We start from the raw sequence: 25,234 nt of genomic DNA on the forward strand, positions 1-25,234 counted from the left end.
GTTTTGTTTTTTCTTTACTTTCACCTATTTCTTACTACAGATTCATATATAAAGGTAACTTCTATTTAATTGTAGATTTGTATGAAGTATTTTTGCTTTATATAATTCAAGGACTGGGAAAAACCTCTCAAGATGTGTGTTTATTGTTAAATAATTTACTTAATAATAAAATGGGATTGAAGGATTTAAGATCAAGGGATTCTGAATTATATTCATTAATAACAGTGAAGACATATGAAGTGAGTTTCAATATATTTTTAAAAAAAAGGAATCAAATTTTAAAAGATGTTTCTTGAAAGTTGGTGTATTTCATTTGCTGTTGCCTCTTTTTATATTTTATTTGTAAAATAGATTGAAAGCTTAAAAAAAATATTTTATTTTTAACTTGAAGCTTTTATATTTTAATGACTTAAAAATTACTAAGCACTATCATTTTTCCAGGAATAAAATGTGAATAATATACCACACAATTATTGTCTTGTATAATTTATAAAGAACATGAAAAGCATAGTAAAACAATTATCTAGGAAGATACTGTAGTTTTGATTGAAGTGTATGAAAAAAAAATGTTGTTGATTCTGTTTTAGATTTCCTTCTTTAAAATAACAATATGATTATTGACATAAAAAGTATATTGATGTATTCAAAATGTTAAATGTTCAGGTAATGTTTCTTTGTATATTATCTGCCTTTGGTGGCCACTTGTTAATTCAAATTATTGATTTCTTAAAATATTAAATATTACTGTAGATTTTTTAAAAATTTGCCTTGTTAACCGATGACAAAAAGCATGAATTTGACATGAATTTGAAAACCACTTTCAATGTACTCAACTTAAAAAATATATGAAGTATGATTTAAAAGTGGAAGTGAATCCTGCATCAGTATTAATGTCCAAAGAAAGAAAATTTTAACATTGACAAAAACATACGATTCAATATTTTTATTGAATGGTTTTGAATTTCATAAGATTAAAAATTCACTGTTGAAAATTGTAACTTGCATTTAATAGATTTATTAAAATTAAAGAAAACTCTGCACAGAAACAATATTGATATTATTTAAAAGATAATTTTTGAGTTTTAAGATAATGCAAAAAATATTTTTGTGAGATAATATTTTTGGAAGATATGATCATCTATTTTCTTAAATAAGTCAAAGAGATTACTTAATGGTTAAATCTATTTTTACACTAGATTATACTTTGTTTGAATCCTCTAGCTTGATTTGTACTTATTTATTTACATCTTCCTTCTTCATGCTGTATAAAAAATTTTGGTGAGCCTTGTCTAGAGCATTTCTAGTAATATTTTGCAGCTTCATTATTTAGTGAAACAATTAAATATAATTGTAAAAATGCTCAATGAAACAGTGTGGAACATTCACTTAATGATTTGTTTACACTTGCCAGTTGACGATATGTAATAAGAGCAATTTCTGAGCCATGTATGTTTGCATTTTATAATTATAGATTTGATATTTTTTTGAAGATTTAATAATTGTATGTCTTTAGGTAAAATTTAGACTTCTGGTTACTATAATATAATTTCAATTCTAAAATAATATGGTTTACGTTATTTAGAATTATATAAATGATTGCAATGAAAATATCATTTTAAATATTTTTCCATTTAAAAAAATTGTAATGTAATTTTTATATTGTATTCGGTTATATTTCTACTACTTAGATTTAATTTTACAAAACCTTTTAATAGAATTGAAAACAGGATTTTTGTTAGTAGTTTTGTTACTCATATTTACATTGAAAGTTTTATGCTTCCTTTTCATTATTTTTTTAGTATCCTTCATCTCCTCAGGCTTCTACTTTACAATCTCCTCTCTCTGCTACAATGGGAAGCAGTCTAGATTATGCACAGTTAATGGGTCCAATGCAACGGACTATACAGATGTTTCACCGTGCTGTGCAAACTGATCTAACCATCAATAAAATCAAAGAACTAGAGAGCAAATCTGCTATGGATTTAGAAATCAGAGATAACAGAATTGATGAATTACAAAGAGTATGTTATATTTTTATATTATTATGAAAATTTCCTGTGGCCTTTATATATATATATATATATATATAGAACGTATCTTTTTTATATAAGATTTGTTTCATTTTATTGATGCTTTTATATTTGATTTGAAAGTAAAATACAAATATTTTAATTGCTCTATTAATCGTTCTAATGTAAATTAGTTTCATTCGCATTAAGCATAAAAAAATTAATGTTAAATTTTTTTTACAGGCTGGTGATGAATATAAAAGACAAGTCAATGCTCATCAAAAATTAATTGATAAACAAAAAGAGCAGCAAGCAAAATGTTTAAGTGTTACTAAGCAATTATTGATTGAAAAGGTATTTTCAATATTTTCTTTGTTCCTTTTTTTTTTTTTTTCCATTGATGAGACAATGTTTTTTTCTTTGTGCTTCAGTTTCTATTTTGTTTCTTACAATACCTGCTTATGAAGTTTTGTTGTTGTTGTTGTTTCTAATGTCACTTGTCATAGACAAGCCCACTGACTATAAAGTTTTAAAAATATGTATTCATTTTAGCCTGCATGTATTTTTTCAAAAGACTAAATTGATGTTGTAGTATTCTATTATCTGATTTTAGTGCTTTATATGCATAAAAAAAATCTTTTCCATTTCATTCTAGAATTTCTCTTTCGCTTGCAAGTTTCTTAATTCTTTATGTTCATATTTCATACCATTTGCTAAAATGATTGGAAAAGTCTTGCTTAAATACTACTACTTTAGCAATACTTAAGGCTACTTTTATATATTTTTAGTTTTTAATTTTCTTTAGAATAAATCTTTCTGTGTTGAACATACAATAATATTCTCTGTTACTAATTTAAACTTACTCTTTGAATATTTTTTACAGTTAAACTAGAATGTCTTAAAGTGATTGGAAAAAATTTTAACAAGCACAATTCCATTTTCATTTACTTATGTAGAAATTATCTAGTGAAGATTAGCATACCTGTACTTTATTATATTACTATATTTGGTGATTACATTATAAGTGTATTTCAAGATATTTCAGACACTCCATAAGCAATATACAAGCAATATTATTCCATCACTTATCTATTTAGTTTATCTGTCTCGGGATTGCCATGCCACCGGAAAAATGCAAAGAAATTTTATTTATTTATTTATGCTGTATAATAAATGCCATGCACCTTAAGATTGCAAGAATAAAAGATCGTAGTAATCGCTTCCAAAAACGAAACAATACCATTCACGATTGTGGAAAGCTTAAACTCGCACCTTTTCTACTCTGTCGCCCTTTTTTCTGTATAGATCTGTCTAGTTCCGATTTGTCAGTCTAATAATCTTAAGTAATATAGGAAAACAGGCGCTTATTAGTGATCCCATAAAAGGGAAACAAAATTGTGTTTCAGTTCAAAGAGGTCATAATTACTATTAAACTTTGTATCTAAAAGGAATGAAGGAAAAGGTGATAAGCCATGTCCGAAAATGTTAAAATTAATGCCTGAAAATATATCAATTTTGAACTTTTTAGTTCAAGAACAATAAATTAAACCTGACTTTCTTTATGGTGACTAAAACTTGTTGCATCACATTTGTCCTTTAATGCAATCAATGATATATCAGAAATATTTTCATATGTGTTCACTGAAAGTGAAATGGCTAAAAAATATGTTAGGCCATACAAAAATGTCATACCACATTTGTTAATGATTTGCTCCTTGAAACTGTTAGATGAAGAATCTGCAGAAATTGATGCCCAAATACATGAATTGGTAAAAATGAATAAATAAAAAGTAATTTTGCTTTTTTATTTTGTTAAGTAATCATTAAATGATTTGTATCATGATAACAAAAATGTTTTGCGTTTTATTTCACGTTCTTAATTTTGTGCAACTTGTAATTAAAGAGCATGAGAAGTAATATACCCCTCCTTAATATATTAATTTTATCTTGCTGGGGATGGAAATGTTGTTGTCACAAAGGAACTTTATAAAGGGAATAAAAGGGCATTGTTCTACTAATCATTCAGTGTATTGAGCATATCTCTTACATTTAGTTTAACAGTTCTATTTTGTGAAATATATCTAACAAAGCCTTTTTTCCCTCTCAACATAGAGCACGATGGAAAAGAAAGCAGCTCGACAAAAATGTATGCAAAATAGGTTACGGCTTGGGCAGTTCATTACTCAGCGTCAAGGAGCTTCATTTGTAGAAAATTGGGTTGATGGATATGCATTTACAGAACTTATTAAGTATGTTGGGAAACAATAAAATTATAAATATTTTATTTATTTTCTAAAAAAATACCAAGTGAAAATATTAAATTTAAATTTCGTATGCTTTAAAAATCGGTCAACTTTCTTATTTATTATAATGAAAGCTAGAATATATATATATATATATATATATATATATTAATTTAATATAATTATATTAGATGTTGCTTTAAAAAATATTAATTAAAAATACTAATTTCCTGATCTAAATGTTCAGATCAGCAAATTTTTATTATAATTTTTGTTCTTTCTAAAAGGAGTCAAATACTTAGAATACTTAATTTTTGAAATGAATATACTTGAGAATTTTTGTTTGTTTGTGTAGAAAGCAAGAAGCCATTGCTACAGAGAGAGAAGAAATTGAAAGACAAAGAAAATTGCTTGGAAAACGGAAACCCAGTACAGCACAACCAAAAGGCAGGGCAAATAATGGACCTGCTCTAGCAAATGGGGACTTCGCTAAACCAGATCCTCCAAAGGAGTAAGTTATTTGTATATTTATGAATAAATTATTCACATAAATTATTTTTCATACATTTTTTTTATCAAAATAGATTTTAAAACTATGTAAAAAAATTATAAAAAATGTAGTATAAAGTTCTATTTGTAATTGTATGATTTGTACAACAGAGTTATTTTATTTTCAGTGTTCTCTCAAAACTTTCATGGTTAGAATACTATGAACATGAGGAAATTTTAAAATTACGACAAGCATCACTGAAAAAAGAAGACACAGATTTACAAGTAGAGTTAGAAAAACTTGAAAGAGAAAGAAATTTACATATTAGGGAATTAAAGCGAATACATAATGAAGATCAGTCTCGGTAAGAAGATAGATTCTTGGCATTGAAAATTGCTTTGCTTCTTTTTGTGGATAGAGTCATATATTTAATTGCCATTTTTTTTTTCTAGGTTTAATAACCATGCTGTGCTCAATGACAGATATCTGTTACTAACTCTTCTAGGTAAAGGTGGTTTTAGTGAAGTACATAAAGTAAGTTAAATTTGTAAATAATTTTTCCCTTATTTGTCATTGTTATTAAAGTTGCATTGGAAATCAGTTTATTCTAGCCTTTTATTATGTTAAAAACAACAATGAGCAACTCTTTACTGAAATATTTTATTCATAGTTGCATCTACTTTTTGACATATTTGCCCTTAAATATTGATTTTTCAAGGTGTTTGACAATTTTATAGATAGCCAGGGATTAAAAATAAGATAGTTGTATGATGAAAATAATGTTCTCAATTGAACTGTAAATCTAAAATAGTAATAATAATAATGTTCAGTGTTTTTCAAAATTAAAACCTTTTTGTTTTTCTTTCAAACACATTTCCTCCCCCTTCCCACTATTTTTATAGAGTATTGAATAGTTTATTCTTTCAGGAATAAAATTTTTAGTATTTAAAAATTTCACTGCCTAAATTTATTGTTAAATATACTGTTTATTTCATTTTTTTTTTTCAAAATTTGCAATGATATACATAAAAGTTATATGTATCAACTTTAAACAAAAAGGCATTCAGAATTCATCTCTTTAGTTTGCAACTAGTTATTGGATGCAACATTAAAAAATCCAATAAAAATGATAGAGAGAAGTGATAATTCTTGATGATTATTGTTAAAACTTTTTTTAAATTTTTCTGAGCATTTAAAACAAGCTTGGTCTTTAAATTTTAAAGTTTTAAAAAATACTTTTTTTTTAACTGTACAATATGTAATATGTCAAAGAATATGGAATAATTATTTGGAAACAATTATAAATTGTTAAGGATCTTGAAATAATGTATATATGCATGCAGCCTTTGTTAGCTTAGCATTTTTTATATAACTTATTTGTTTGTGCTTTATGATTTTGTAAACAAATAAGGCTATATATAAATTTAATAGGCCTTTAATTTATTCTTTTATTTTTTTATTATTATTTTATTTTATTATTGTTATTATTTATTTATTTATTTTTTGTTATTAAATGTACAAAAGGTGCTTAAAAATACTGAATTTTTGCAGCAATTTCTCGCTGTCTCCCTAAGTTAACTACAAGAGCAGCATTATTTTTTATTTATTTATTTATTTTTCCATTTATTTTGGAATTACTCTGTTATATATTTTTTTAATGTTGAAAATTATAATTTGTTAATTGATAAATCAATAAACAAATGGAGAGACATAATAGTTGGATTCTGCAATTCAAATATCCATAAGGTTGAAACATGATGTTTAACCTCAGTTTTTATGGGTCATTTTGCAAAAGAAGACATTTAATTAATTTAAAAAAAGTCATTTATTATTAGAAATAATTAATATTGACAATTTTTGTATGAGTATTTAAGAAAATATTAACACTTTAGCAGTGTAAAATAATACATGATTTTAAATTTTTGTGCAAGAAAGAAGGGGAACCTTATTTCACTAATAGCACCAAATTGCTTTCTCATCTTCTGGAATCATCTTAGAGAAACTTTGTCTACATCCTGTTTTACAACATCATTAAATCTTCTTCGCCATTAATTTTGCTTCTTTCCTCGGCATCTTAAAAAAAAAAAATTATTTAAATAGTTATTACTGACTGTGAAATCCCATATATTTTAGCAGCATCAACTTGCTTTAATCCTTGATCAGTTTCTAAATGATTTTTAACTTTTCATCAAATGCTGATAATTTATGCATATATATTTTAGGAGCATCAAATTACTTTGATCCTTTATTGGTTTCTAAATGATTTTTAACTTTTCATCAAATGCCAATGCTATATGAACAAAGCTGTCACTTTAATATATATAAAAAATGAAATGCAAGGAAAATTTAGTCAATCCAAAGTGGTTTCTAATCATGAATGAAAAAGTTTGATAGTAATTACTCTGAGAAGGAGATACCCCCTCTCCTATTATCATCCCTCTAAAAAATTAGACTACAGCCAGTTGTAGAGATTTAAATCTTTGTTTCCTGAAGGTAGTCAAAGCCCACCATTCAAATGTTTTATATTATAGCATAGAGTGGAGAAGTGGTCTGTATCTTTCACTCCTTAATATCATTGTAAGTGGTGGGGAAGCCAAAATAGAATCACTTAAATAGCTGATACAGTTACATTTGAGATATAAAATCAACTTTTCAAGAATTTTAATCCTATAATTTTTTGTTTGTTTGTTTATTTTTTTACAAAAAAAAATATGTATATTGAATAGCTGCATATAATTCAAAGAAAAGCATTTTTTGTGAAATTTTTAAAAAATTTAAATGTGCCAAATGGTTGGATACATTATAAATTAAGCAATATTCCAGTGACATAAATCACATTATAACAGTTTTGCCACAAAAATAAAAGTCCCTTTTTATCTTGTATATTTTTTGCAAAGCAAAAAAAAAAAAAAGTATTTTGATTGTATTTTTAATTTTAGAACTATTTATACAACAGCAGCCCTTGTATTTTTCCAAGTTTCCAGTTTATATCTAATTCTAGTATTGCTATTATAGTCTGTCGGTCTTTTCTACAAATTTTTATCAAAAAGGATTAAAAGGATTCATTGTTATCCTTTGGAACAGTCCTGTGAAATTTATAAATGCAAATAAAAACATATAGCTATATGGCTAAACAATGCACTGAAGGATTAATTTATAAAGTATTTTTATATTTTAATATTTGTCTAATACAAATCAGTGTAAAGATTAATAAATAAAAATATTAATTTTTTAAATAAAGTCTTTGAAGCTTTCCCACAAGTAAAAGCAATTCATCACTGTTAAATAAGAATTGCTGATATTTCTCCTCCATTAACATCTTATATAATTTATTTGAAATGGAAACGACCCACCAGTATTGAGCTTTCATAGTCAGATTAGTAGCCAGAGGTTTAAGCACTATACATGTAGCTAATAGAAGCTTTCCTTACAAACTTCACATCTGCATCTAATTGAGTTCATAAAAGCAAATTATTCCTCAATGTAAGAAGGGGAGAACTACAAAGCTAAACGCTATTATATATCTTAATAATTGACAATCACTAGTATATTTATACCTTTGCTTATTCCAATGATTATACCTTCAGTCTCTCCTGATCTCACAACTGTAAGTGTCATAGTAATTTAAGAATTCAATACCTGTATATTGAGGCAAACACTATTCTTTTATTATTTCTAATTCCAGATAATGTGATAAAAAAAAGTGATTATATGTACTTTAAAAAAATATATATTGTTGTATACAAGTATATCAAAAAAGTTAATATTGTTGTAAGCTGGTTCAAAATATATTGAGTAAATAGGAATTTTAGCAGAATCAAATGGAAATATTGTTATACAGTTATATAGTATTCTTTTATACAATTTTCATTGTATGCAGATATGAAATATAGTGAAAATAAATATAGAATTTGCAACAAATTTTCTTTTGAAAGAATGCAAAAAGAACAAATTCAAATTTCGTTCAATAAATGTAATTGGGGATGGATAGAAATATTAGTATAAAGCTTCTATTTTCAAATGTTTATTTATTTCTGATTTTAAGTTTGTGAATCTCCAAAAGATTTTCTTTCTGACTGAATATATATATTTTTATATGATTTTATTTTGATTTCTTGAAATTATTATTAAAAATATATTTTTACTTATAATATTAGATTAATATAAAACTAGAACTGAAGCATAATCAAGGCTAATGTATAATTAGCCTTTTTATTATACCATGATAGTAAGACTAATAATTAATGCAGGTTACTGTGCTATATAGTTCCATCACTTCTGTTATGTATTTGAAATTATTGTAAATAAAATTATTATTCTTAAAATTGTATATTTAAAATTTGTAGGCTTTTGATCTGAAAGAACAAAGGTATGTTGCATGTAAGATACATCAATTAAATAAAGATTGGAAAGATGACAAAAAAGCTAATTATATCAAGTAAGTAATTTAACGATTCAAAAAGTTAAATTCATTAATATTATTAAATAAATATAAATGCATCATGCTCTTTTATTGTATTTTTTTATTTTGAAAATTTACTTCTAAGTTTAGTCTGTAAATTGTGTTTTAGGACTTGTATTTTAATGGATTTATAGTGGTGTGTGGCACTAAAAATCTTTTGATTTGAGAGCTTTTATATGCTCTATGAAAGTCATTTGTAATTATATACCAAATTTATTTAAATATATGATTTTAGAAGTGTAGTAAATATAATTGAATAATAAATAAATAGAAATCTTATGAACAATTTTATTATGTCACTTCAAATAATATTGTATAATATAATATTACTATTAATGTATAATGTAAAATCATTATAATAAAGATGATAATGTTTCACTTATTGCAGTATTATTCTGCTATATTGTAGAAGCTAAATTATCTTTATTTTTTTATAACAGTTTTCTCTTTTTTCCCCTTCAGGCATGCGCTTAGGGAGTACAATATTCACAAATCTTTAGATCATCCACGTGTTGTCAAATTGTATGATGTATTTGAAATAGATCCTAATTCGTAAGTAGTCATTTTGAATCTTGCTATTATTCTTTTATGTTTGAAACTCTGGATTTTTTAAATAACATTCATAAATATTTTAATGATTTTTTAAAAATTTTCTTTATTTTGAATTTTATCTCATTAAAAAAATAAAGGAATATTTTATAAGCCATTAAAAAAAATTTAGTTATCAACATGAATATTTATGTTAATCAAATATTTCAATTTAAAACTGTTTGTTTAAAAATGTTTTTTGAGACACACAAATTTTCACAAATTCGAAATTATTAGCATCTGTTACTGCATATTATATTTCTTCAATTTCCTTGAATTTCTTATTCATTTGGTTACAGTAAGATTTGCATCAATATTTTAAAATTGTTTCTTTACTTTTTTTTCCCCCTTTTCTTTTCTTTTCTTTTTTAGTAAGAATAGCTAATATATTCAACTTTGCTCAGAATCATAAATTACCCAAAAGTCTATTTCTTTTATTTTTAAGAATTTTATTAATTTTCTACAACAAACAATTTTTTTTTTTTTCATTTCATATTTTTAGTATATTTACATACATACTTAGTACTTCATTTGAATATGGCCGATTTTCTTTTAGGCATCATTAAGTTGTTATTCCAAAGCTTTCGATTATATGTTATACTTTTCAAGTATGTTATAAAATTTTATTAAACATTATAGTATGTACTCTCCCTCTCCAAATTCAGTTTTAAACCATCCACTTCAATCTCTTATCTTAAATAATAGACTACTAAGTACAAACTAGACAATTGACTGTTATTGTGGACTTTAATTTAAATATGTCACTTGCAGAAAATTCTTGACTTTGGCTGTGTAACTTCTGATATGTTGAAACCTTACTTTTCTATTTAAACTTAAATTTTTATTTAAACGTTTGAAACGTATTTTACTTTTGATATTTTTATGTTTATAAATTATTTCTTTACCATTTTTCATACTTCTGATTCATTCAATATCTCTGAACTTACTTATTTCAAAATAAAAGCAGTAAGTGATACAAAATTATCTTGATTCATATATTTATTTTGCTTTTTGAATAATTATATGCTTACACTGAGATCTTGCTTGTGTATACTACCGTATACTATTTCTTTTTATTCAAAAATAAAAAAATATTTATTGTAAAAATTAATAAATATTATCTAGGGAAATAAAAATCTTACAATTTAGAAATTTTAAACTAAAAGGCAGATATTAAAGGCTTGTGGTATATTTTTTGCATTTAAAAATGAGAACATTGAAATTATCTAGAATTTCTTTGCAGTGACTAGGAAACAACTCAGTTTTTAAAAAAATTAATAAAGGTTAATCGGCAAATTCAAAGAAAATAAAATTGGCATCTTCGAAAAAGTAATATTTTGAATATTAAGGTAATATACAAATGTTTTTTATGATATATTGGTATGAATTTACTTTCGAAAAATATCGAAAATTTGGTAATTTCTAACAAGCTATTTAATTAACTTTTAAATTTAGCAGCATTCTTGTTTTAAATAATTATTATCAACAATAACTTTCATTATATTAATGAATTGTTGGATAAATTTGGCTCAATGTTATTATTGGAAAATGAATCAGATATTAGCGATCTCAACTTATTAACTCACGGTATCCTATTTTTATGATAGTTAAATTTCTTCTCTATTCCTAATTTAAATGCATTCCCATTTTCTTTTTGCTTTGCATGTCAATATGTATTCCAAACTCCTAATGAATTTTTGCACATTTCAACCCTTAAACTACTCTAAAAATATTAGACAGCTCTTAAACCACCAATTAGTCAGATTTTGAAATCTAATTGTTGTCATTTTGAAATTTCTTCTTTCATTTAAATCCTTAAATTAGACAAATTTTTTAATTACTTTTTTAGTAATTTTGCTTTTAAAAAATTATGGGAATACATTATTTTAATATTGGTGTTTTTGGCATAGTTCAAAAGAATGTCATTGAAATAAATGGTTTAAATTAATTAGCTGTTAACACCTCTAGTAAATGCAAAGTACAAAAAATGTTGAAAATGCTTGGTTTTGCTCTTGAAGTTCAATTTTAAAGATCGGAGAATATGTAAAAATGAGTTCTAGTTTTAAAGAAAAAGAGTCAAAATGCACTCCCTTGTAAAGCAATAAAAATTGTATTAGATACATGGTAGATATATAACATAAATAAATGTTAGATTACTTAAATACAAGAATCTAATGCATAAATTAAAAAAAATAGTGAAAATATTTCATATTTAGAATATCAGCTGAAAGTGATTGTAAACATTCTTAGATTAACTTGACATTCTATACTAAAAATATGTTGAATTAACTATTCATTAAAATTTTTATAGTGTATTCTGTAATATCAAGGATGATTTCAGTCTTAGATAGTTATGTTAATTTGAAATAAAAGTAAACAAGCAGATTCTCAGAATATTATTGTATTTGTTAATTACTCTCACTTAAGTTTTACCTGTGAAAAGATGAAACTCACTAATCTTTAACTTTTTTTTTACCCATGTTATAAAAAAATTGCTACGCTTCAGCAAATTTATTAATATAAAGAAGTGTGCAGTTTTTATATTCACCGTGATCAATCCTGTTTCTATAACTGTTCATTGCCACTTGTTTCTATAACTGTTCATCTCGAAATTTTAAATTTAATTTTGGATCCTAAAAATTGCTTTTTTTCCCCCCTCTTCTCTCCTATTAGATTTTGTACAGTATTAGAATATTGTGATGGTCATGACTTAGATTTCTATCTCAAGCAACATAAAAGTATTCCTGAAAGAGAAGCACGTTGCATAATAATGCAAGTTGTTCATGCTTTAAAATATTTAAATGAAATAAAGCCTCCTGTGATTCATTATGACTTGAAACCAGGTAAGAAAATTAAATTTTTCATAGTCTTAAATATGTGAGAAATTTTTTCAGAAACTTAATGTTAAAAAGACCTACAGAAATTTTTTAATTTAAATCAATTACAAGCAAAAAATTAATTGCTTAAGATATATCTCTAATTAGAAATTGCATTTATAAAATTAAATTAAATGTGTCTTTATATTTTAATGTAACTTTAATTTTCTTTGATTATTTTCCATTTATTGCATGCATAGTTCGCTGTTAATCAAATTAGGCACTGTTGACTGATTATTAAAGAAATACTTCATTTTGCGTAAATTTTCCTATCTGGTATTTGCTTTTAAATAATATTTTGCTGACACAAGATAATGAAGTTATTGCTGGATTGTTGGGCAACAGTTAAAAATTTAGATTAGCAGAAAATTATATGTAAGACTATCATTGATTTAAATTGAAAACAAATTGCTTGATTTTTTTTTTTTTTTTTTTTTTACAGCATGATTATGAAAAAAGATTTTCAAACTTAATATTTAGTAATCATGTATTTGCATACTTCTTACAGCTGAAAAAGTAATTTCTTATTTGTTATTCAGATACATTGTTATTGTAGATCAAAACATATTTAAATTCTTGTGTCATTGTGATAGGATAGTACTGTTTGTATACTTAATTCCTGTAACTTTTATTAAATAATTTGCTTTTATTGATTAATTTTTATTTATTGGGGGGGGGGGGTATTGAAAATTATTTCAAAGGAAAGTTTTAAATATTAAGTATACTTTCATAAAGAATACAAATATTCATTTTTTAAAAATATAAATTACTTCTTTGGATGATCAACATTATTCAACACTGGGAATTTTAGATATAAACTCTCTCTTTGTCTGAATAGTAGTTTGCATCTTTCAAATAAGCTAAATGTATCAACATAAAACAAAAAAAGATATGAACCAGATGATACCTGTTTTAATAAAGACTAGTTTAGTTGTATAATTTTAATTAGCGTAATTTAAATTTTGTTGCATAAACTAAATGATTTGATGCTTTGAGTAAAGCTTGAACTTTTTAATTGCTAATGAGTTTATACTTGAGTTTTAATGAGCTAATGTGTTTATAATGAGCTTTATTACAAAATAAGATCTTTTGACATTCTAATTAAAACCGCATTTTTTTCAGAGATTAATTAAAAATTTTTGATTTTTTTTTTAATTGTAGCATCTCATTTTATATATTTTCTATTACCAGGGAATATTTTACTAGGAAGTGGAACTGTAAGTAATGAAATAAAAATCACTGATTTTGGTCTAAGTAAAATAATGGATGATGAAAGTTATAGTCCTGAAATTGGCATGGATCTGACATCCCAGGGCGCTGGAACTTACTGGTGAGTTCATTTTATACTTGTTTTTAATAATATAGAGTTTTTATCTATTCTAGTAATATGCCTGTTTGTGACTTTCATGTGTAAAAATGTTGTTATACCTTGAACTTTTTTTTTTAATATCTTAACTTGATAAATATTCTTTATCGACTCAAAAACAGTCTTGTACCCTGTAAAAACTTCTAATTTCCGAGATACATGAGCAGATAAGTAAAAGACTTTATTAAATACAAAATAAGTATCGTGATAAAATAAGTAGGGGGGGAAATATCAATTTTATCATACTGTTACATACAAGTAATTGAAATATATTTAAGTCACGATTATACTAAAAAAAGTAAAAACTCCATATGGAGGAATTTTAACATAAATTTAGTTAATTAGAGTAATAAATAATAACTGTAAAGTTCGAATAAGAGTAAGTGAATAAATGAAATTTTGAAATGAGTTTTCAAACTCCCTAAGCTAAGATTGACTCCAGCTTTTGTACATTTTAATTTTTTAAAAAATGGCAAATTTTTATTTATTACTTTATTAATAGCGAGAAATTATTATTTATTAGTGAGTTTAATATTCTCTTTATGATAAATATATCCTATATTTATTAGAACAGTAATCAAATCATCAAAACAAAAGTCGATTTTTATTTCCATTTAAAATAAAAAGGTATGGCTTAAAATGAAGTAATTGTACAAATTGTGTACAGAAACTTAATGGCAATTTTGATTGGTGAATGTTGCTCTCATATACTTAGTATATTTATATGAAATTCTATATTCTTTTTGACTTAATTACTTTATTTTAGGTATCTTCCTCCTGAATGTTTTGTTGTTGGTAAAAATCCACCAAAAATATCATCTAAAGTAGATGTGTGGAGTGTGGGAGTCATTTTTTACCAATGTCTATATGGTAAAAAGGTAATAATATTTCTTATTATGATAATCTGTCATGATTAATTATTTGTAGTTTAAAAAAATTATTCAAAGGTCAAAAAAATAAATCTTGTGCCGTTTAGATACATATAAATAGATTTAAAAATTTATATTATTGAAATAGCTTCTTTTTTTATAGAAAGGTGAAACATTTTAAATTAGTCTATTTTCAGGCTTGAGATTAAGATAAACCTTGTTATATTAATCTCAAGTTATCAAACTATATTAGCTTGCTTTCATTCACATACCCTTTGATATCCTGCAAAGTAAAAATTTTAAATATATTTGTATATATTGTTTTTACTAATACAAGATTCCTATGATTCTTAAAAGTTTTGCTTGCTCTACTCAAAGCCATAGAAATAGTTGGTTTTGTTATTGGATCCTTGAAAAATAGCGGAGATGCTCATAAATTATTTTTAGAGCAGGAAGGAGGGAAGGAAAGCCCAATTTGGCACTCCCTCCCTCTTACAACTGATTGATTGTGGATTTAGTAGTCTGGTCTTCACTCCTTTTTAAAATCTTCCCCACAGCAAATGAATTCTTTTTTTTAAAAATTTATTTATTTATGTTTTGTTTGATATTCAAGTTGTGGTTGGTTAAATTAGAAAATCACATGTGTTTGTACAAGTGTTACCACATTGTTGACAAGTTTTATTTTATATTAATTACTTTATACTTGTATACAAATTAATTTTCATCATCGTTTTTAAATCTTCAGAGAAATTATTTGTTTATAACTATAATATAAGGAAAATTTAAACAACATTGTCCCATATTTTAATAAATAATAAATTTTAACATTTTTGTGGTAAAAAATTTTTTTTTGAATTGTTCTTTTCATTTCAACAACTGTTAAATTTTTAAAATTAATTAAAGGTATTGATGTCAACGGTTTGAAAGGTCAGCAAAATAATAGCCCTTGTAAAAATTTTGACTTCCAAAATGAAGGAATTTCAACAAAATTGCTGGCATAGTGTAAAATTGGGAGATTTTTGGGGATCCTGTGATGTAAACTTAAATAAAGTGAGGGAGGCATTTCCGTAATTGTCCAATGTAAGGGTTATAGAGGCCCCAATAAAGCATGAAATTTGCTCAGTGTAGCAATTTATAAGTTATTTATATGTGCATAATTTCAAGTTATAACTGGGTCGAGATTTTTATAGATATGCTGAGATCCGGCATCTTTTGACAGCTGAAAAATTCCTGAATACTTAATCAAGTATGGTTCTTGATCTTTTTTAAGAACTTGGAATATAAATGGAGCATACACTAGTAATTGTAACAATGCATTACAAATATGAAAATTTTTCAAAAAAAATTTTGGAAGCTTTTCCATATGATCCAAAACAAGTTCAATTTTTAGATCAATATTTCTGACTTTCCGATATACATAAAAAGAAGTATCAATGATTTTCATTAATTCTCTACCTTAAAAAACTTCAAATATCACATCTTTTTTCCCTTTTTTTCTTCTATTACAGAAGATGCTACTTCATTTGAATTTAATACTACTCCGTTACTTGTGAATGCTTTTTTATGTAATGTTGAGCTTATAAGATCTTGTAAATAGGTGCTTATCTAAGTATCATATTTCTATATCTTCCAATAAATGAATATTATTACTTTCTTGTATGTGAAGTATAGAGAAAATATTTTAATTGTCAAACAATTCAAATTCAAGAATTTTTTTTATCTTCATTGTTTTAGACCACCCTGAGTTTAAAAAACCCATTTTAGGAATTATATTTGTCTGAGACTAAGATAACTCAAAAGCACTTTGAGCTAGATGAATGAAATGTGGAATATGGTCTACACCAGTTTTTTTTTTTTTTTTTTTTAATCTTAGAACCAAAATTCATTTAGAGGAGGTCTGTTATTGGATGATAAATCAGTAAATAAGAAGACTGATTTATTAAGTAACATTTTTCAAGCATTTTTAATAAATGTGGGTAGTTATAACCTGTCAATCCACATGAGATATTGACTTTTTTTTGTCTAGTATGTATTTTTTATTTAAAGATTGTCCTGCAAGAATAGGAAAACTCAGAGATTGGGAAATGATCCAAAAAAATTTTAAGAACCAAGTGGTTAAATAATGTAGTTGCTACTAAATGAACAGTCAGAATGTGCGCTGTGGGATATATCCTCATCATTATGAGCATCGTGAATAATGTTAAAAAATCCAACTTTCTTACTTAAATTAGTCCTCCTTATTGCTAAGTCCAAATCGTAAAATTGTTGTAAAGTGTGGTAAAGGCATAATCTTGCATTCAGTTAATTAATATTGTGTGTGTGTGAAGTGAGCTCTAAGTAGTAGTATACTTGAATTTAGCATAAGTTGTATACTTTATGATCTTGAAACTCACTTTGAATTGCAGGTTTTGTTTTAATAATTGCAAGATGAGCATATCAAGTATTAAGCATCTAGAAATTACAATAAAGTAATGATACATTTTTACAATAATATGGAAAATATTTAAATTTCTCTTTGTTTTGTTTAAAATATATTATTTTAGAGCTTTCAAATTTTCTAAAAAAGTCCTTGATTTTTTTCCCCCCTTCTATGGGAAAAACGCTGAATGAGAACCAAGTATTATTAAAAATGAGTTTAATAAGTGAAATTCTGTTGGTATGTCTAATTTTTCCTGTATTTTGAATAGTATAATGAAAGAAATTGAAAGCCATAGTTATTATTTACTTTTAATTCATTCCATATTAGTTAGTAATTTTCTGAAGGGGGATGGGAGGACAAGTGGTAGAAATCTGCCAATTAAATAATAGTTATTTTAAATGTAATGTTTCTTTATTTGATTATTAAATAATTTACTAGTTAATAATTTCATTCTTCTTGAATACTGAGTGTTGAATAAGTGATCCTGCATTGCACTTATATATAATGTACATTGGCAGATGCTTATTTAATCCATTTTAATTCAGCTTGTCTAGTACTAGCTCTTGTGCCATTGAAAGAATCAATTAGTCTAAAAATTTATTTTAAAAAAAAGTAGGAAAAATATTTATGCATTGTGTACTTTTTTGCAGCCATTTGGTCACAATCAATCTCAAGCTACTATATTAGAAGAAAACACCATTTTAAAAGCTAAAGAAGTTGAATTTCCTCCCAAGCCAGTTGTGAGTAATGAAGCTAAAGTACGTATTTTTTTCAACATTTTCATAATTGTTTATAGAAGAATTGTTTGTACAGTTGCATGCTTATTATTATAAATTAGTAAATTACATATTTCCTTTATTTTATGAAAGAAATATCAGTCAAGTAAATATGCAATTTATATGATTTTTTTTAATTTTGGGCTTTCAAAGAAACCTTACATTCCCTGCTATTTAATTTAAAGATAAAATTTTGCATTTTACTTTTGAATAAAATTGGTTTTTTTTCTACCTAAACCAGAAAATATAAAAATATAAAATAAAACTTTGTAATTATTTTAGTTTTGATTCACCAGCAAAGTTAAAAAAGATGTTTGAAGATTCAAGCCAAAATGTAGAAGATATTTGAATTGCATGGTTAATAATTTATTTGCCTATCTATATTTTTGACAAAAAATATTACCTATCATTTTTTATTTTCCATTCATGCAAGTTGATTTAGTTAATTTATATTGTCACGTAGAACTGTAGTATAGAACTCAATGACACACACAAGAAGTAGAGCTAAACCAATTTATTAACTGAACTCTGAACTGAGAATACAGTAGCTGACAAATCTTCTGCTTTTATACAAGCAGAGAAAGTTCCAGAATACTCTTCTGGAGACAGTAAGAAAAGTTCAGAACACTTGTCTGGTAAATTAAAGAAATGTCCAGTATCTTCTGAAACATAAAATAAAGGAAAACATAAAATCGAGGAATTAAGTATTTACATATACTATTAATTGCATTGTCTTTAGAGGGATTCGAACCCAGGTCTCTTGATCATGAGACCAGTGCCATGACCATTCGGCCATGGATATTCGACTGTTTTTCTTCAATGCGGCAATATTAGCTGTTTAGTCTTCATTCTCAATAATCGCTGTTATTTAAGAATATTGTGTCTATAAACAATAATATATAGAAATATCTCAGAAAATATTTATTAAATCATATTTGATTATCATTTTAAATAAATTTCTTTAATTTTAAAACTTGTATCTCATGGAACAATGGCATTTTTTTGCTGGGAAACTTTGATTTTAAAGTATAAAGTAATTCTTTTCTACTGAACAGAATCCTTTCTTTTCTGTTCGAAATATTTAGATGAAATATATATATTTAGTTTATTTATTGGATATATTGTAAATATTTAGATTATTTATTGGATTAGTTTTTTTTTTTTTTTTTTTTTCTGTATATACTCTATACTTTATCAAAATCTTTTTTTTTTTTTTTCCCACCTTTAGCAATTTATTCGCCGATGTCTTCAATACAGAAAAGAAGATCGCATTGATGTTTTTAGTCTTGCTAATGAAGACTACTTAAAACCGAACTATCCCAAACACAGTCGTCAGTCTAGTGCTGAAAAATCATAGCAGGACAGTGTTCGTTAAGAACATTGACCAGAACTTCACAAATCCCTTATGTCTGCATTTGTCAAGTGTATATTATAAAAACTTTTTTAGATTTGCCCTGGCATCTGGATCAAAGTGCAAATGAAAGGTTGCCTGGTGCAAACATAGTGTTATGTACAGTAATTGAAAATGTGTTTATAAAACAATCCAGTGTTCCTAGTATTTTCACTGCTGAACTGCACTGGCCTGGAACTTGTCAACTCACATAATTAAATTGAATCTGGTTGTAGTTGAAGGCAAGTGCTTCATGTACATCTCATAGTTTGATGAACTATCATTTCATTGACATGAAAAGTCAGAAGATATAGTGAAATTGTGAATACCAAATTGTAAAAAACAAAATTATGACATCAGTTCTTTTACTGAAATAATTTAGTATCCTATTAAAGGCATCCTTAGCATGAGTTTGCCATGTAGAAATTGAAAACAATTTATTATTTTGTGAATAATTTGTCCTTTATTTTTAATGCCAAAACCTATTTCCGGTATGTGTGGGGCTGAAACTCTTTGTACATATTTAAACCCACAAGATTGCAACTGCGAGCTCTACATATCTCTTCATTCTGTGTATATAAAGTAAAATTGAAAAATTTATCCCATTGCAAAATAGAATTTTTGTCATGTTACTTCTGTTGGCATAATTTAATTACCAATGATGTCTTCATTTTATTATTAAGTTTGTTTTAGTTGCAACATATATATGTATGTGCACCTCCATTTTAAAATGCTTTTATCTCATGTATCCAAATTTGATTTTTGGAAATGTTAACATTTTGTAATGACTTGCTGATTTTTTTAATTGGCAGTTATTTAAAAAAAAAAAAAAAATCTTAATTTATCCTGCAATAAATAGTTTACATGTCTCTGAGTAGATATAGTTGCAGTTTATTTGTTTAAAACAGTTAATGAATCAACATTACTTGTATTACATAACAAAATTATGAATTCAAATATATAAGGTCTTGGGTTCAAATTTTTCCTTCACTTTTGCTGAAAATTAGTTTTTTAAAAGGTGTTTAGTATATATAATTAGATAATACCTAATAAAGGTTACCTGACTAATATAATAACTGAGAATATTAATATCCATTGTTTTAATTTAAGTTTAATAGCTGATAAAAGCTGAAAAGATGCAATAATATTATGGATTTTAACCTATTTTCACACAATTAACCTATACACAACAATGCAGCTGGTGTCTTAATTATTTACTTTATTATCAGTAAAATGTTTGAATGAGAACTCAATATTGTGTCATATCTTTTATTAGTAACTTTTCTTATAATTTTTATTCTTGAAAGCTAGTCCTTTATTTGATCCTTATTTTCTTGAAACTTTTTACCTTTGATAATTTGGTGGTGACATTTTATTTCAATCCAAATATAATTTTACTACATTCTAAAAATGGATTTTTTTTTTTTTTAAATAGAAAGGTCTGTTACACAATTTTTAAAAAAAATTATTTTATTATTTTAATTTGGAACTAAAAATTTCAGTAATCTATATTTTTGAATTGGATTTACTAATGCACTTGTATATGTCTTTATAAAAAAATAAATAAAGGAGAATGTGCAGATGTGTTGGCGCTCCGTAGGCTAGATCTCTTTATCTATGGCTACGAAACCTGGCACATATGTACTTGGGAAAATAAAAATTTGCATTTAATTAATAAAATTTCAGCAAAACTTTCGAATTTGTTTATGATAAACATTTGAAAATATTTGCATAAAAACATTTTTATCATTTTAAAATTAAAAGAATTATCTTTTTAGTGACACCAATTTAGTTTTTTTCAATGATATCAATATTTTCATTGTTTTTAAACAAAATCCACCTTGTTTTCATTACTACTGGTATTTTAGACATTTTTTTTTAATCAAGATGTAAAAATTCAACATATTTTGCCTTATTGAATAGGCTTCTGCTTGAAGCACACTTTTATAAAATTTTTGGTTATTACAATTAATTTGGCTTCAGATCTAAGAAAGCTTAATTTTTTTAAAATAAATAATCCTTATATATTACATTAATCATGAAATATATTCTGTGGTGCATATAAAATTATAGTGTTGAAAGATTCTTCTACCTATCCTTACATTTTTTTTATTTTATTTTTTTAAAGAATTTCCAAAAATATTACTGGATTGATTAAAATTTAATCACTTTGCATTCAAAGCTACAAATTTTAGTTTAAAAAAATTTTTACTGGGGAAATTATTAAGCTATACATATAAGATTGATTTGAAATTTAACATAACCAATAATCCCAATGTATAAGCTGAATACCAAGGATGGTTATTACTAAAATTGATTTAATTCGAATTCAACTTTCCCTGCTTCCTGTTAGAAACAGCAAAGTGTGTGAATTAATTTTACCATGTTGTTTTCTGAAATGTGGTACATATGTGCTAATGATTTATTGCATTTTAGAATCTTCAGACTATAAAAAATTCAAATGTCTCAAAATTTTATACACCAATGAAATTTATCTTATCAAACATTTTAAATAAATATATTCATCAGTGTTAAGAGAGCTTTCAATGTTAGAGTAATTAAAGCTATCAGCTTAAAATAGTTTTTTTGGGGGGAGGGGCATTGTGATGTCCCCCAACCTTTGAAATGTTATCTAGATACTTTGTCATCCCACATCCATGCTATTTTTCTTAATGCTTATCCATGAGAGTTGCTGTATTTATGATATCAAAATATAACGCTGTTGATAGCAGTTTTTTGAAGATTTCTGATATGTTGTTTTAGTATACTGATATAAAATCATTCTCTTCATTATTCAAAATGATGTTAATGAACTGTGAAGCTTATGTGATGCAGCGAACATCAAATTAATAATTGTTACATCTTTTAATATGATTCATTTTCTTTTTGACTTTACTATTGTCGAATAGCTGACAGTTTGTTTTAAATACCCATGATTTTAAGAACTTTTTTTTTAATATGACAGTAACAGTGGCTTCTTAGTTGCTGAAACTTTTAACTTTATTTATTATTTTTTTTTTTTTTTCACCTTATTGGCAAGTTACCAATTGAATTGATCTGCTAAGAAAGTTATTTCGAAAAATCAGTCATCCTACCATTTATGTCACTCATTCTCTAAACTCCTATATTGTATTTCAATAGGACTTTGAACCAAAATTATGAAGTTCTCTTAAAATAATCCTCATGATTAATATCCACACCTGTTGCATTTAATGGTATTTTCATATTCATACAGGAAACAAATTCAAAAATGTTTTTAATTACTAAAGGAGAAAATAACACCTCATTAAATTGATTTTATAAAATAGTGTGGGGATTCAATAGGCTCTTTAATTTGTTTGCTTAAAAATGATTGATTAATTTCTGTTATATTTTTATTAAGTTTCAAATTTAAGTAACAACATCACTGATGTTATGCTAGCTGAGGGAGAAGTCTTCATTGTAAAAAATTATTATTAAAATATGCAAACATCTCTTATAAATTAAAAATAATCCATCTGTAAAGTCTTATTTTATTATAATATGTGAAAATTTTGTTAAAATATTAAAAGCAAATTATTGTTTTGTTCTCTATTTCAGCTTTTAGTTTGTTTAAAATTAAATCCTAACACTGATTAACACACCACAAATATATTACGAAATTAATTATGCTGGGTTTTTTTTGTGTGTGTGTTTGTTTTTCTGGTATATGAGGTATATAAAGAGTAAGTATTGTGATCATCAAAAAGTTCAAACTTCAGATTTTAATGAATCTTTACATTTTATCCCACCTTGTGTTCCAAAAACACATTTTTAGAATTGTCTATCTGAGAACATAGAGCTTAAAAATATTTTGTATTAGTCGGATAAGATTTAATATATGGCCTTAACGTGAAATACATAGCTTTCTGTCAAATTTTGAAGGAAGTTTATTCATAAGAAGTTCTGCTGTCTAAAAGAACACTATAGCTACTAAACATAAAAAAACTAGATAAATAAAATTTGGTACACAAGTTTAGCATCTAAAATGTAAGTCAGTATTAAATTTTACACCAAATTCGTCGCGATCAGTCAATCTGTTTTGCATGCACATAAACATGATAATTGAATAAATGAAATTTGGTACACAAATTTAACATCTGAAGTGTTAATATATAAAATTTTAAACCAAATCCATCAATTGGACGTTCGTCTGTAGGTTTATACATTCATAGGCATATAAAAGTAATAACTCAAAGAAACAGTAATTTAGGTAAAAAAGATTATGGTGCATGATTTTGCAACTAAATTTGTAATTATTTGCCAAATTTTAATTGCAATCGGGCGAAGAAAGGGCATATAAAATACACTACAAATGATAAAAATCTCATGTGCAGGACATTGAAAATAGAAAAGCATTCTTGGCATTCATAATCTAATCCAATGACCATAATTATACGTGGTTTGGTTTAGTTTAGTTGTATTAACGTCCCGTTGTAAAGCAACACTAGGGCTATTTTTGGGACGGACCTCGTAATTTTGAACCGCGTTCAGATGACGAGTACGACACCTGAGCTCAATTATACGTGGAAAAAGCGGGAATAATATCTTTATCAGAGAATACGAGAAAGTTTCTGAGAGGCAACTTCCGCTTATTATATTATATTTTTTAAATAGCCTGTTGTTTCTTTGAATAAAACGAATCCTTAGAGTAATATATTTATTTACTTTATTAGAATATCTCTAATATGATTGTCTTTTCATTTTTGGAGATCATATGAAATTACTTGGAAAATCTACTTTCATTGTTATCATTTCCTTCTTTTTTTTTTTTTTTTGCTTTTATTTAGAGAAAGACAGATAAATAGCTTCTAACGACTAAAAGAAAATGCTAATCACCGAACAATTCAACTTCAAGGTTTTAATAAATCATTAAATTTTAAATCGCCTTGAGTTCCATTTTTGGATTTATATGTTTGAATATACTGGAACACAATGTCCCAAAAATGTGTAGATGCATGCAATTTGGTATACGGTTTTATCCCCATGATTCAAATATTAATTAAATTATGTCTGAAATCTATCAAAAGGTCTTCTCAAGTGTATGGCAATAATATAAAATAAATTGCACCTATATCTTTTTATTTTTTATACAGCATATAGAGAAAGTATTGCATTCGTCAAAAAATAACTTGAGATTTTGAGAAATCTCGTTTCAAACCTCCTTGAGTTTGAAAAAACATATTTTTTGGCATGATGTCTAGCTGTCTGTGACAATAATAACTCAAAAAAAAAAAAAAAAAAAAAAAAAATGACCTAGACAGATAAAATTTGGTATATTGACTTTACACCTAATTTGTAGATTTCCATAACATTGTGAGCGAAATCCATTTAGAGGAAGTCTATCTGTTCGGCAATTCGATTGTAAGTTTATAATTACAAAACGAAAGGAGGAAGATAGATAAAATTCGTATCACAAATTTAACATCTATAATATAGACACCTATCAAATGTTGAGTCAAATCCAACAAGAAGTTATTTGTCCGTCTTTCTGCACATTCAGAAATATGTAAATGTGATGACACAAAAACACAACGATAATACATGAAATTTGGTATGTGATTTTATGATTACGATTGTAATTCTGTATCAAATTTTGGTTTCAGTCAAATAAAAACAATGGGTCTAAAATACCATTTTTGAGAGCCTATAGCGAAAAGTCAGAGATTAATCGCTAAGAATCACATGATAAATGCAATAAAAATGATCACGCCAAAAATCAATGTTT

General features: G+C 25.7%; 1 protein-coding gene across 3 annotated transcripts in view; it reads left to right on the forward strand.

Annotated features, from left to right (window-relative positions):
• The window catches only part of LOC129965208 (serine/threonine-protein kinase tousled-like 1), a 35,119-nt gene extending 14,823 nt beyond the window's left edge, over positions 1–20,296 (forward strand). For 2 of the 3 annotated variants that reach the window (XM_056079163.1, XM_056079165.1), the window contains 13 exons: positions 1,800–2,021; positions 2,253–2,363; positions 4,122–4,258; positions 4,608–4,763; positions 4,930–5,106; positions 5,195–5,276; positions 9,089–9,180; positions 9,667–9,756; positions 12,466–12,635; positions 13,860–13,998; positions 14,801–14,912; positions 17,973–18,080; positions 19,327–20,295. In XM_056079163.1, the coding sequence (XP_055935138.1) occupies positions 1,800–2,021; positions 2,253–2,363; positions 4,122–4,258; positions 4,608–4,763; positions 4,930–5,106; positions 5,195–5,276; positions 9,089–9,180; positions 9,667–9,756; positions 12,466–12,635; positions 13,860–13,998; positions 14,801–14,912; positions 17,973–18,080; positions 19,327–19,455 (1,725 nt within the window). In that variant the 3' untranslated portion in view covers positions 19,456–20,295. Of the gene's footprint in view, positions 1–1,799; positions 2,022–2,252; positions 2,364–4,121; positions 4,259–4,607; positions 4,764–4,929; positions 5,107–5,194; positions 5,277–9,088; positions 9,181–9,666; positions 9,757–12,465; positions 12,636–13,859; positions 13,999–14,800; positions 14,913–17,972; positions 18,081–19,326 lie in introns of all 3 variants that reach the window. The other variant, XM_056079164.1, reaches the window with a different exon arrangement.
• Positions 20,297–25,234: the final 4,938 nt, after the last annotated feature.

Source organism: Argiope bruennichi, chromosome 1, assembly GCF_947563725.1.
Source record: "Argiope bruennichi chromosome 1, qqArgBrue1.1, whole genome shotgun sequence".
NCBI lineage: Eukaryota > Metazoa > Arthropoda > Arachnida > Araneae > Araneidae > Argiope > Argiope bruennichi.